The sequence below is a fragment of the Eptatretus burgeri genome, chromosome 14 (assembly GCF_056783735.1).
Source record: "Eptatretus burgeri isolate ZD-2024b chromosome 14, Ebu_testis_v1, whole genome shotgun sequence".
Classification (NCBI taxonomy): Eukaryota; Metazoa; Chordata; class Myxini; order Myxiniformes; family Myxinidae; genus Eptatretus; species Eptatretus burgeri.
In genome coordinates, this window is record NC_140974.1 from 31,450,756 (window position 1) to 31,465,853 (window position 15,098).

The window sequence follows — 15,098 nt, forward strand, 5'->3', positions numbered from 1 at the left end:
TCAATCCCATTCTTCCCTCCAGGCCTTCAAAACAGCTGTTCACCACGACCTCTTATCGTCCCTCATCAAAATCCTCGATCTTTTCTACCCCTGTTAATCCACCCCAACCCCACCTCCTTCAAATTCCCTGCTTTCCTTCCTGAAAGTCGCTGTAATGTCCATCTTGTATTCCCCATGTTCCCCACCCCATCCCTCTTCCTTCCACAGATCTCCCAATGTTTCTGTTCCTCACTATTTTGTCCTTCCCTCTCCCGCCCCTCTTGTCTCATGCCCCCCCCCCCTCGCTGTGCGTTGTGCATTAGCTCATACGAGCCTCGACAAGGTATACAAAAAAAATCTGCACATGGTTCATTTGAAACTGATCACATCTCCTCTTTCCTATTATCACTCCTAACACCTGAATGGTGTTTTGTTCTCCCATTTAACAATCACTGCCAGAACCGAGGGCCGGTGAAGGTCCAGCAGAGCTCGTCAGACTCTGCTGTTGCACACTATTCGAGACCTCACGCCTGGAAGTATTTTTCTCATTTCTGCCAGCTGTGTTCTGAAGCTGAACACCATCGCCACTATTCTGGCTTCCACTCGAGTCTTGTCGTGATTGCAAAGAGGATCTTGACCAAAAGGAGCTGCCTCGATTGTAGCTGCAGATAAACCACCAACAGTAAAAATTCAGCATGATTATTATATTTGTTTTTAAAACAGCAAGGATTTCTTAAAAGAACCAATAACAACAATGATGACTTCGGCAGACATGATCATTAAATATATGAGCAATGATTGTGGTGCAGAGCTTTATTATGACGGTTTGGTTATTCCAAACCATCATGACCTGCAGTGAGGACATTGGCTACCTCTACCTCTCCAGACAGCCGGGTAGTCAACGGGATAACTGACTCTACCCATCAGTGTTTCCTCGTTGAGTGGGTTTGTGAGTAACCCTTGTGGAACTAAAAACAACATCCACAAAAGGGTGGAAGACAACCTAGCTTTGTTAAGGGCCAATTCACTATGCTAGGGAAGGAGTGGTGACATGGCAATGAGAACCACAATCATAGTTGAGAACAAAACAGAGAACCACAATCATGCCCTTTTGAACTTGGAGCCCACGAGCGCACCAACTGGGTTTGAAGCTACTGGGAATGAACGTAATCATGCTTTCAATTGTTTTCATTGCAATGACGACTCTCACTTAAAGCCTACATTGGACAGTGTGCGGTTGAAGATGGGTGAAGAACGTAGCATGGAAACATATAGCTTAGGATGCTGGAATGTGACCACACTTACATCTGATGGCCATGTTGGAAAATTACCATTATGACGTCATTCCTCTTCGTGAAACTCATAACATCATCGGCTTGCTTTCCGGGGGATGTTGCCGTTCAGTAGGTCGACTTGAGATGCGTTGGGTTGATAACATCTGAGAGTTGTCAGGGTGCAATATCACTGAACTCAAAGCTGCAGTGCTGGAAATACGGGTTGTGTCGAAAGCGAAGGCAGTGGTTCTGGTGGTGTATAATTTGAGGAGGCGACCACTGGCCTTATATATGGAGGAGGTGACGTATGCCTATGTCGAATGATGATGATGATGAATGATCTTCATTTATTGCTTAAATTCCACATCGCAAACTGGCGATAATGTATTCATATAACATCCCTGTTAAGAGAAGTGGTAATAACTCTGCTTACCCTCTTATCTCATGTTATTTTTGTGTGCACAGCATACCGGACTGAACATGCTCGCCTCATCATGCAGAGCATGCCGGGAGCACCGTGCACATCATTCAGATCATTCCAGGCTCACCATGCTAGCATGGTCATGACTTACAGCGTCATACTTACATCATTTTGCAAATCATTCCAGTTTATGATCGAGGAAGTACTTAATTTCAATTGAATGTTATATTTTGAACACGAATCGAAACATGAATAGGAAAACAAACCTGTAGTTTAGCAATACATTGGCTCTACATTTGGTAAATTGTACGGAATCTCGTCCTAATCGCGCATCCACACAGAGGGGTACAGTAATTGTTTTAGTCTTTCTGTCTGAGTGACAGTCAAACAAAATTGAAAATCATTCCCAACAGAAAACTTACTGTTTTAGTGACGTCATAAAGGACACAACAAGCACAAGTAATAATTTCACATGTTAACTAAGGTGGTGTACAAGATGCTGCGTCAATGGCAGTAAACTTCAGAAAATGTTTGGTTTTGTTTTTTTTCTACAGCCTTTAAAAGCTTTATTTTATTTCAATTTAATTATATATTTCAACACAATAACACAAATCGCTTTCTTGCCACATCCGAAGAACCTGTTTACTCGTACTTTGGCAAAACATTACGCCATTTTCCGCCATCTCGACCAATCAAATTTGCTGCTCGCTCTCTCATCGTTGGCAAATATTGCGATTCAGACAAAATGGTGGTTCATCAGAAATATAGATCGTGCTCAGAAACGCAAAGCAAGAATTTTTATAGACCCTTCCCATGTCCTTTATCTCAAGACTGTGTGGGGTGAGTTGTTATATGACTCGTTTGAATAAATACATAATTTGAATATATCTGTCAGCAGGTGGAACAAAACTAAAGTTCGCAAAATATTCGTCTCATGCTTCAAAAACCAAAGCACCACGCCAATTTAGAATAAAACATCGGATACGATATAAGGGCCGCTCCGAGTACCTCGCTACGTGGTACAACACCACGAGTATTGGATCTCGGTTGCTTTGCAAGCATTCTGTCAACATTCTGTGTGACTAAACAGAAACACGATACTCATGGCCATACAGCTTCATTTCTCCTCTATTGGAACTCGGACAATGAAATCCATTGTGTAGTTCGAGGGACTGTTGAAAGAAAAGAAAAATGCAAAACAGCTCTTAAAAGTCTTGTCGATTGACTCAGAATTACCTTTTTTCTTTGATCACATTAACCTGCGGTCTGCTTTTCATGTGATGTGTTTAAAGTGCCTAATACTATCGTTTCATCCAGGAATATATCACGAATGTCTGTCCTTCACAATCTTCAGTAACAGGTTGATTTCCTTCTCCATATGAGAGCATGCGCCGTAGCAGCGCGTTGCTGCATCCACTTTCTGCCAGTACTCCAGGGTCCTCCGTTTGGCCACCCCCCCCCCTCCCAGGCAGATGCCTGGCCCATCACCATCTCCTTGAGATGCTGATCAACCTGCTGCAAGCCCGAGGCATGTGGTCGGCCAATTGGCCTCCTCCACTCACGAGGCTCCCTTGCTGAGAGAATCTGGTGAGCAGGATCAGAATCAGGAAAACGAGACACACGTCCAGCCAACTGCAGCTGATGCTGACAGACTATGCAGGAAAAAATATCTCATTTGAGTCTCTCTCATCAACCGCTCGTTGGCCACAAATTCTGACCAGCGATAGCCAAGGATTCTCTGAAGAGATCTGGAACCAAAGGAATTGAGTCTCTGTCTCAGATCCCTGGTCAGAGTCCATATCTCACATCCATAGAGCAAGACGGGAAGCATCAATGACCTGAAGACTCAGACTTTCATCGTCCTGCACAGGTACCGACAGTGCCACCTCCCATGATCCACTGAATCCATGACTCCCCAGCCCGACCCAGATGCCTATTGACCTCTGGCTCACAGCCAGGAGAGAAATGAATATCACTGCCAAGGGAAGTGAATCTCTCCGTGACCTCAACATCCTTGCCACAAACAGGTACAGATAAGATAGCAGCATCCACTATGTCATTGAAAGCCTGGATCTTAGTTTTTGCCCCAGGAGACCCAAAATCTCAGTGACTCCGACTCTTCATTCAGCATCTCAAGGGCCCCCAAAAGGATATCAAGAGTTTCTGCAAATAGACTGCATCATCTGCGAAATCTAGGTCAGAGATCTTGGCATTCCCAAATGATGCACTGCAGCTTCATCTCTCTGACATCCTCCCCAGAATCCAGTCCATACAAGCGCTGAAATATATGAGGGCCAGTAACAACTGGAAAGAAGTCAGAGATGGTACCACCACATCTCACAGCACTCTCAGTACCAGAGTATAGTTCAGACATCAGATTTGTCAGTTTTGGTGTCACCCCATGAAGACCAAGAATCCTCCAGAGGGCATCTCAATTCACTGAATCGAACGATTTGCAGAGAAACAACATTGGCTGAAAAACAGCCCCTGCCGAAAATCTCATCTATGATTGGTGAGGACCCGAAGGGCAAGGGTATGGTCAATCGTTGACCTCTTTGGTAGTAAAGCCTGACTTCTCTGGGTGCTGATTCTCAAGCAGATGGTGGTGAACCCCATCCAGAATTATCCGAGCAAAGACCTTGCCCGGCACTCAGAGCAGCGTCAGTCACCCTCAGTAGTTGTTGCAGTCTTGGCGATCACCCTTCCCTTTCCAGGAAAGGACAAAAAGGCCCCTCTTACAGTCAGTTGGGATGATGCCTGTGTTCCAGTTAGCGTACAGAACTGCATGCAATGACACGAGTTCAGCATTTCCACCAGCCTTGAGAAGTCAAGCGTGGATGCCACGGATCCCACGAGCTTTACTCCATTTCAACCGGTTCACCGCAGCCTGTGTTTCCACAAACGAAGGTGTACCACAGTTGATTGGAGGGTCAGCCACAGGGATTGTAACACCCCTAACATCCAACTCACCAGCTGCTGGATCGGCCTGGTGCAGATGCTCAAAGTAACCTGGCCCAGCGGGCCTTCACTTCGGACTCCTCTGTCAAGAGCCCACCACCCTCCGCTCTAACTGCAGTACATGGAGGGATGGGCTTGGAGGAACACAATACGCAAATTCCCCTGTAAGCAGGATGAGAATCACTTGACCACAGGTGATGCTCTACCCCTTCACAGATTCTTCACACATAGGCCTCCTTGTCCAGCCTCAGTGGACGTACAGTTTTACGCCTCAACCTCCTGAACAGCTCAGCTCTGCCATTAAGGTTGGCCCTGCAACTCTGGTCAATGGTATCCATTGTCCCTTGAGAGACAAAATTCTTCTTCGCCCTATGGTGAGTTTAAAGACATCCACCGCAACATCAAGAATGGTGAGCTTGAAGGCACTCCACAACTCTTCAGGATTCTCGAAAGCACCAATACACCCAAATCCCGACTCAGCCTGTTCGCAAACTCATCAGCTACCCCCTCATCCTTGAGCTTGCCAGCATCCAGCCTCGGCTGGGATGTTACAATGCTCCCAGATTGAAACGGCAACTTCAGAGTTGCTACCACAAGCATGTGGTCGGTATTGAGGAACTCAGCACTCCAGTAGACCCTGCAGCTCTGGATCATTGTCCAGCGACCATCAACGAGGACATGGTCAATTACCTTTGCCACACCGCCAGAGTTGGATTACCAAGTCCAGCAATGAGCCTATGGGTGCTGAAACCATGAACCGGCCACCCTAAGTCCATGACTTCTTGCAAAGTCAAGGAACGTAGTGCTATTCTGGTTCACAGTACTAGACCCATGGGCACCATCACATGTCTCATAACCATCCCTATCAGTTCCAGTTGATCCATTGAAATACCCCAAAACTGGAAAAGTACCTCGCCTGGGACACTTATCAATCACAGACTCGAGCATGGCATGAAGTGCGTCCTTCACGATGAGATCACTCGCCTCAGTCGGAGCATAAACAGAGATCAGGAAATGACACCCAAGGAGTGATGAATCCTTAGTCTCATAATACACTCGTTGACTGGTGTTACCTCAATTATCATTGGAGTCAGCTTATTGGACACAGCTACAGCAACTCCTTGGGCATGGTAACCATCAGAGGGACCAGACCAATCGTAGGTCCAACCACCCACCATTATCTCGCCGCAATCTGCTCTCCGAACCTCAGAGAGTGCTGCAATACCGATGGTCAAATGCTTGAGCTCAGATGATAACAGAGACAGATGATCATCCTCTCTTAGGGATAGGACATTCCAGGCACGCAGCCGAAGGGACTGCCTCAGGTTAACCCAAAGAAACCACAGTCTCGTGGACGACTTCGTAGCACCACCCAATACACACTTCCGCAATCTGACCCAGGAAGGCTACCCCGTGATTTTCCTCAGATCATCAAAGATTGGGGGTCCCGAAGGCTTTGCCCCAATCCCGTCATCCGGTGAGTTGCCCTGCGAAGGGAAGCTGCGCAGGAGGTACTCCCATGGAGTGAGTTTTCAGATTTCTTTGCGTTTTTGTGTTTTGCGGAATGAAGGGTTTTGCGGTGGCCGGAGTGCAAATCCTGCCACCAACCTCCTAATAAGAAGTCACCCAACTGCAGGAGGACGTCCGCAGACACAGTTGGACAACAGATATGAATGGCCGTTGGCTCACAAGGAGCTCCTCCGCACTTTGACAGGTTTTGTTTTTAATCCTGCTGGGTGTCCATATCCAAACACCCTCCTCACCCGAAAACCTGGTGGGGGAGATGGTTTAGTCACCAACAACCTGACCATGAAACAGGTGAATGCAGGTTTACATGGTATCTGTAGCAAGTCACAGATCAAATCTGACCTGACCTGAACATAAGAACCTATTCAAATTGGTAAAAGTCAACTGGATAATTCATTTTGAATGTATGTTTTTTTTGTATGAGCATTTACTCTACTTATAATTTCTCCGTCTGCAGTGGAATCTTGTCTGCTTTTGAGGTCTGAATCCGATTTGATTAAGCTTTCTTTCTGCTAAAGTGCCAGCTTGTACACGGAGTACGCTGTCTTTTCGATGTGAGCTTTCTGCCTTTTGTGTCCCATCTACCTTCATGTTAAAGATCCTGTGACATTTTAAAAGAGGAATTTCCATGATTTACTGGAACCCTGAAGACATTCCCACAGGAGGTTAATTTGATACTCTATTTTCTCTTGTTCTCATGCACATCCTGTGAAACCAAAAATGTGGACCTTCATATCCTGGAATCTTTTCGTACTGTCTGACAGGTGTATTCAGCATTGTCAGAGTTTGTTTGATTTGTATTTTGAGTTGCAATTGAGTTGAATCTGTAATCAAAACCTGGTTGTCAATTTGCACCTTCTTCTTCATGTGCATTTTTCGTATACGAGATTTAGGGCCTTAATGCTCATGGAGGAGCGAAGTGACAAAGTGGAAAAAGACTGTACTGGCAGTGGGATAGTGGGTTCGGACTTCGACAAAACAAGGAAGGGAATGAACAAACAGGAAATGAGAGGAGGAAACGAGGCAAGAAAATGAGGGGAGGAGGGTTGGGTTATATTTGGTTGGGTTAATGTGGAGGAAGGGTTTACACGTAGGTTTGGGGGGATGATGAGAAATGTTAGTGCACCACCCATTGGAAGCCTTGGCTGGAAGAATGTAACTGAATCTCCTCTGGAAGGTGGTTCCATAAATGGGAAAAGAGAGGAGCAGGAGAGTTGAGGTGTGCAGGAAGTCTAAATAATCGTTTAATAATCAAGTTGAAGAGCCTAAGTCCCGTGAACTTGGGGTCAGCATTTCATAGAGCATGTAGTGTCAGCCCAAGTGTTTCAGGAACCGATTTGTAAGGCCAGATGTTCCACTGTAGCTGATTATTGCAGGAAGTTTTGTAATTTATTCAGAGTACCGGTGATAACTCACCTACATGTCTTTGAAAGGCAGTGTGGGATCTTTAATGTCCACCAACTAATACTATCGGACGGGGAACCTGACCTTACATCCATCCGAGGGACAGCGTACTTTGCGATGGCGAATGTCCTTCCTTGCGAAGCACCAATCGGATGGTTTATAATCATGTCGGGAATCAATCCTGGACTCAAGGCTGAGTGTGCAACCTCTGCACCATCCTGTGGGACTCCCACAACAAACTTGCATAATGGAATTTCAAATTCCCAGGGGATTTAAAACTTAGAATTGCAATTTCTTAATCTACATTAATCTTAATTTGCAGTCATTTCGCACCTGTACACTTTCATACCACACTTCCAATCACGTATTACGTTTCAACACTCACTTTCGAACAAATTTGAGGATCTTCTCACGAAAGTTTTCTCCCAAGAAGAAGTAGATTACAGGATCGAGGCAGCTGTTGATGGCTGTGAAGCAGACGCTAGCAACAACACTCTTCTGAAGGGCGAGGCGCAGCTGGCATTTGTTGGAATTGTGTAATGATATGTGAATGTACACTGTGCGCTGAATATGGTAGGGGATAAAGCAAATCCCGAAGACCACCAGCACGATGATGATCATACGCATTGCCTTTTTGCGGGTCAAAATGTCCTTTTTCTTCCGTGACTCCATCTTGTTCAGCACAGACAGGATGCAAACGTAGCAGTAGATGATTATTAAAAATGGAAGCACGAGGCCTATGAACAATGCCAAGTAGTTCATTGCTTCAAGCAACTTAAATGATGTTTTCCTACTGGCCTCAAAGCAGATCTGTCTGCCATTTCTTGTGGTCATTCCTGATAAGAGGAAGGGCAAAGAGATAAGTGCAACAAAGACCCAGATGCCACCACTGGTGTAAGCCGCGCAGCGTGGGGTCACAGCGTTGCGTGAGCGGATAGGGTGCACGATTGCCAGGTATCGAAAGACACTTAATCCTGTGAGGAAGAATATACTACAGTATAGATTAACATAAAAGGCATACGAGGTGATGCGGCATATGATGTCACCGAATGGCCAATCTCCGCCACGCATGAAGTAGACAAAACGAAATGGGAGTGTTAAAACAAAGAATAGGTCTGCAAAGGCTAGGTTCATTAAGTAGACTGTGCTCTCTCTTTTGCGGTTCATGAGGCGGCAGAACACAAAGAGTGCAATGGAATTTGCCGTCAATCCGATGAGGAAGACTACACTGTAGATGGCGGAGTATATTGGATACTTATACGAGTCATCAAGGTTGCAATAAGTGCCATTGCTGCTGTTGGCTGCCATTTAGTTCGACTGAAGATCTTGCTCCAAAGCGTCTTAGGTTTGCAGTATTCTCAGGAATCCAGCACGAAAGAGCCAAGGACCTGAGTGGGGGGATTGAGGAGGAAGGTCATCAGGACATAAAGATATTACTTTTCCACTATAAATGGATGAGGTGTGTGTGTGTGTGTGTGTGTGTGTGTGTGTGTGTGTGTGTGTGTGTGTGTGTGTGTGTGTGTGTGTGTGTGTGTGTGTGTGTGTCATACTTTTTTGTGGTGTTCTACTGGAGCATTCTGATGTGGAATGTGGTACACCAAAATGATCATCATAATCTCCTGCGTTCATGAGGCTAATTAACTCCAAAAAAATCCGTCAATTTCCATGTTTTGAACGCATGCCATGTTAAAGTATACAAAGCAGCTTAATATGTCCTTCAACCACAGCATGGCATTCTAATTACAAAAGAAGAAAAAGAGCAATCAGAGATTGCAGACCCTCACCAGGACTTGTTTTGTGTGGTGTTTGTGTACTGGTGTGTTACGTAATTAATAAGAGACATAATTAGAACTGCCACTTTATAACTGCTGGCATTGATGACCGGGTAACCAAGACGTCCCGCTTTGATGCAACCCTGCTTTGATCAGAATTTGATCGGAAAATGTTAGTGACCTGAACCTGACCCACGACGGTTTTTTTTATTATTATTCAATTTAAATCAGAATGGGATTAAAATAAATTCAATTTAAATCAAATGGAAGACGAAATTGGTACAGTCCTGCATTGGAGTAATCATAAGGAACCCACACAAGCAAAAAGCAATATATGAAGTCATCAGAAGGAACCTGGATAGGATTCACATTTCAGCTACGACCCCTCTACCCTCAAACTTACCCAGGCACAGCCAAGTGAGCCTTATTCAAAAAATATTTCAAAATAATAAAAAAACCAAGATCAGAAAATTAAATAATCATGGCTGCCAGAACATGTTTCCATCCAAGATGAAATTTTAAACTTGTATTCCCCATCATTACTGGATCCCAATTCTGAAGTTTCACGTTGATTGATTAAGCGGTTCCAGCGAAACCATTATTTAATATTTACTTAAATCAAATATGGCTGCAAAATCATATGATATCAATTACTCCTTAACAACCTTGTACACGCATGCCTTAGGGAACATTCATTTTTAATTAATTTATAAAAATTTCTAAAAACGTTTTCACTTTGCCATTTTGGGGTATTTTGTGTCGATCAGTGACAAACAACTTATATTTAATCCATTTTTAGCTCGCCTGTTCGAAGAACAGAGAGCTATAGCGATGCCCCCGGCGTGAGCGTGAAAATGTTAAAGTTTTTGGTGCAAGTTATTTCCTTTCTCATGTTTTTATCTACCACACTATTTTTTACTGATTACAATATACAAATACATATATTGCTTTAAAATTATTTGGATCAGACTTCACTGCAATGCTTTATAAAAAATATTAATTATTAGACGAGTCTTTTAAAAACGATAAATGTATAAACAGGCGAGCATTGGGTGGCTTTGACATCAACTCTGGTAAATTCAGGCTGTAACACAACAAAATGTGAAAAAGTCAAGGTGTGTGAATACTTTCAAAAGTCACTGTATTATTTGAATTACTTTGTGGGATGACCTTTTGGATAAATTAGGAATGTAAATCGTTTTAAAACATGATTCTTGTCAAATCATTGTTTATTATCATTTTTCAAATTTAGGAATGTAAATAGTCTTTCAGTCTCAATAACCTGAAACTAGAGTTACAGTATTTCAAAGAAGCAAAAGAATCATTATAAACACTGGCTCATAGCACATTACATTTTGTTGTAGTTTACTACTCCTTAATAAACATTAACACCTGACACTTATTGTAATACGATCCAATCAGGATGAGGGGATAGGGGAGCACTGCATCATTCTGGGATTACCTCCCCTTTGCCTTCCCAACTCACAAATTATTTGAGCAATCTGTCCATGACACAAAGGCCTGCCTCTCCTTTCCTGTAACCCCTGTACTCCACACCTGCACCTCTCCAATCCCAACAAGCAATCTTGGCCCGACATTTTGGTGAGTACTCCTGTAACTGTTCATCGAACTATCCATTTGTGCATTTCATTTGTGTTCTTTCTTGATTTGTTTAATATTTGTCTCCAATATGTAGTTAAGTGAAGTTAAAGTTAGGTTTGGGAGACCATAAGACGATCACATCTGCTTAACATCGTTTTGCTTGACGTCACACTTTCTATTAACGCATTCACGACATTGTGGAAATTTGCTGTCGTGTCTTTTAAATAAAACGAATGATAAAATTTACTGAAGAAAACGTCACACTGCGAATATTTTTTTTATAATTCATGCAATTCAGTGTCTGAAAGACATAAACCATAAATAAGTCAATTCTGAGTGGAGGCCCTGACTTTCTGGGGAAAAAAAGTCTTGACTTCTGCAGAACATACAGTGGGTGCCAAAATATGAGTCTCCATAAATCAATTCCAAGCTTTCTCAAATCATGATTTCAAACATGAATTTGTAATAATATTAAGGATATCACATATATATATATATATATATATATATATATATATATATATATATATATATATATATATATATATATATATATATATATATATTGGTTCACTAGTCAGTAAGTGACCACTATATTCGTTATGGTTGTGTGTCTGTCTGTCTGTCCCGAGCATAGCTCCGTCAGTTTTGATCCAATATTGATAAAATTAGGGTGCGAGGTTTGTATCATGATCTGGTTGTGTTTTCCTGAGAATGGGTTTGGTGCACCCATTATGGGTGGAGCCACGCCCAAAAACATGTGTTTTTAGGGGGTAGCCGGTTTCAAGTTACATCTTTTCCGAGGGGGTTTGTCGAATCTGGCAGTGGTTTCGGTATTTCGTTCGCCCAATGGCACCTGCATAGCCCCACGGAGCTAGATTTTTCATTTTCGTCCCAAGGTCAAGGTCACAAGGTCACGAACTTAGAAAATGTCAAAAAAATCAATATATTGGGCATCGAGCTCCTCAGGTTTTCAACTGTTTCGAATGAAAGTTGGTATGCAAGTCGTGCTCTTCGAGTACAACTTTCATCATTTACGTTTTTCCCGATTCCCGCCAGTTTGCCCGTGGCATCCCCTCGAAGGTCAAAAAATAAAAAAGGCGAACCGTGTACATTGCTCGTGAACCATCGCCTTCTCCAGACTATATATATATATATATATATATATATATATATATATATATATATATATATATATATATATATATATATATATATATATATATATATTCATTCATTCTATGTCTGTCTGTCTGTCCCTCTGTCCATTCAGGGCAGAGCTTCAAAATCAAATTGCTGCCATTTTGTTTGCTCCATACAGGTTTTCAGGCCTCGTAGGCCTCTGGTGTACAGGAACCATGGCAAGTTGCCTGCGTTGTTACTGCAGTTAGTTGAGTGGACCTACATGTGGATATTTGGAGAGACGAGTGTTTCCTGAGAAGAACAAGGTAAGTGACATGTTTGTGGGGTGTCAGTTTATGGTTTTATGAATTTTTTTTAATTTTTGTTTTGTTTGAGGTCTCAAGGCCATGTCGGCCATGACGGTTTTTCAAAAATAAATGGGTCTAAGTATTTTTTCCCCCCAAGCAAATGAAGCGTTTCATTACATGCGAGACTTTAAAAGCTCTTCAATTATACAAAGAATGAAGATGGATGGTTTAAAAATCACCTGTTAAAAACTATTTTGATTGTATCTGGACTGACGCAATGTGGGGAGGAGTAGAGAGGAGGAGAGGAGAGGAGAGGAAGAGAGAGAGAGGGGGAGGGAGGAGGGGGGGGTGAGCATTTTAATTGCTGTTTTGAATGTATCTGGTCTGACGTGATGTGGTGGGGGGTGGTGTGAGAAAAGGGGTAGAAGGTAGAGGAGGGGGCATTTTAATAGCCTTTTTGACTGCTCTGGCACAATGCAGAGTGGGGTGAGAGAAGAGGGTGAGGGGAGAGAGGTGGAGAAGAGAGAGGGGGCAGAAAAGAAAAGAGAAGGGGGAGAGAGAGAGAGAGGAGAGGGGGAGAGCATTTTAATTGCCGTTTTGAATACATCTGATCTGGCACAACACTGAGAGGAGAGAGGGGGAGAGGAGAGAGAATGGAGAGGGGAGGGTGGAGAGGAGAGGGAGGGAGATAATTTTAAGAGCTGTTTTGAATGCATCTGGTCTGGCACGATGCGATTGTGGGGGTGGAAAAAGGGGAGGGGAGAGGGGGTAGAAGGAAAGGAGAGGTGGGAGAGGAGGGGGCATTTTAAGAGCTATTTTGACTGGTCTGGCACGATGCAAAATGGGAGGAGAGGAGAGGAAAGGGGGTAGCAAGAGAGGTGGTGAGGAGAGAGGGGGAGAGCCATTTTGAATGTATCAATCTGTTCGGGCATGATGCGGGAGGGGAGAGAAAGCGGGGGGGTTTAGTGGAGATTGGGGAGAAGAGTAGGGGGGGGTAGAAGAGAGAGTGGGGGAGGGGAGAGTGCAGGGGGTGGGGAAGAGAGTGGGGTTGAGGTCTTGAAGTTACATTTTACATTACGTGATATGACATACATTTCACATGACAAACTGTATTTCCAAGGTGCATGCAAATGTATATACATATTATGTGAAGTAAATATATTGCGTACATTACGTCATTTCTTGATCTGACGAATTGCCAACACCCACCGAATTTAAGATATCCAAAAGTTATACCTGCATGTCTCTGCCCATGGGCTTCTCAAAGGTGTGCCTGCTGGTGTTTCACTATTCTTTAACTTATTATATTATAGTTCTTGACTGACAATTTGTTTTAACAGAATTAATAAAGTGGTGAATACATTTTCAAGAGAAAGATAAAATGTGTGTGAGCAGTCTGACTATGCTCTGGAGTGCATTACATACAACACTGTTTGGAAAAGATTGACATGAAACATAATCCTTAAACGAATTAAATCAATGCCAAGTGGAGACGAGGCATTCCTCCAGGCAAAAGGGGGTCACACTGAATACTGATCGATACATCTAGACAGATTTGATTTTTTTTTCCCCTACTATAATAAGTGTTGTTATTTCCTTAAGAGTTCATGAAAATCCCTTGAAAGTGCTTATGGTTTCATATTACAACTGGCATGGACTGGCTCGCCACACTTGCCTCTCCACACGTCATTGCAGAGATTTACGTCACAGATTTTCTGTGTTGTCCTGATTTTTACGTCACAGACACCAATTATTATACAAACATTTATTTTGTCCAAATTGATTTGTGATATTGATTGATATTATATTTATTTGTAACTCACAAATACAACCTGTCACTTCGCTGAAGGAAATATTGAGGAGGGGGAGGGGAGGGGGAGGGAGGGAGAGAGGAAGGAGAAGGGAGAGAGGACGGAGTGGTGGGGCAGTGAGGAAAGGAAGAGCGAGGAAAAGGGGGGTGGGGAGAGCGACCCGGGGGTTTGGGGGGAGGTAAGTGTGAGGGGAAGGGGTTTTGGACTTGTGTTTGGTAGGGGGACTTGAGGGGGAAATGGGGGAAGGGGTTCTCAACTTACGTTTGGTCATGTCATCAGAGAGGGAAAGGGTTGAGAGATGGAAAGAGGTGAGGGAGCAGGAAGATGGGAGTGGGGAGGGGGGAAAGAGAGTGTGGAGTTTTGGGGGTGGGGGGATTTCAGCAGATGTGGCAGCCAGTTTAACGTCCATCCGAGACATGGCACACACATTGGTTAATCAGCCTGCCCGTGAAACAACTGGATGACAGTTTATAGCTGGGTCGGAATTCGAACCCAGGCTAGACAGCTTAGAGCGAGCCTGCATACGCATTGGCTAAGCCTGCTACGATGTGGCGATTCATTGCTTTGTAACAACTGAAGACATTTTTTTACTCATCAGATTTACTTTACCTTCCTAACTCCAGAGATGTCCCCGTGGATAGCCGCACCATCCATCCATCCACTGGGACCATACTCTGTGCAGAGCGTTGGTGCTGCCTAAGCAGTCTCCTTGGCTATTGGGTACAATTCTGGATGGGTCGCCACTCCGACACAGGATACCAGCATGCTGGCACTCATTTTGCCGACCTCGGAAGGATGACAGGCAGAGTCAACCCCACCTGGTATTAATTCAACTTTTCTGTTGTATAGGATCTTTTCTATAGGTGTAGGATCTTTTCCGGTGATCACCAGTTTGGTCTGGTTGTCCACAATGTGGGTCA

At 43.7% G+C, this 15,098-nt stretch overlaps 1 protein-coding gene and 1 long non-coding RNA gene across 3 annotated transcripts in view; one reads left to right on the top strand and one right to left on the bottom strand.

The window, feature by feature from the left end:
* Window positions 1–15,098, bottom strand: part of LOC147012898 (cysteinyl leukotriene receptor 1-like) — a 42,472-nt gene that overhangs the window by 359 nt on the left and 27,015 nt on the right. For both annotated transcript variants that reach the window (XM_085854219.1, XM_085854218.1), the window contains 2 exons: window positions 7,949–8,951; window positions 1–641 (listed from right to left, as the gene is read on the bottom strand). The exon at window positions 1–641 is cut by the window's left edge and continues 359 nt beyond it. In XM_085854219.1, the coding sequence (XP_085710345.1) occupies window positions 422–641; window positions 7,949–8,871 (1,143 nt within the window). In that variant the 5' untranslated portion in view covers window positions 8,872–8,951 and the 3' untranslated portion in view covers window positions 1–421. The remainder of the gene's footprint in view (window positions 642–7,948; window positions 8,952–15,098) is intronic.
* LOC147012899 (uncharacterized) overlaps window positions 10,382–15,098 on the top strand; it is a 73,044-nt gene continuing 68,327 nt past the window's right edge. The window contains exons 1-2 of the long non-coding RNA XR_015051107.1: window positions 10,382–10,937; window positions 12,259–12,385. This is a non-coding gene — a long non-coding RNA (uncharacterized LOC147012899). The remainder of the gene's footprint in view (window positions 10,938–12,258; window positions 12,386–15,098) is intronic.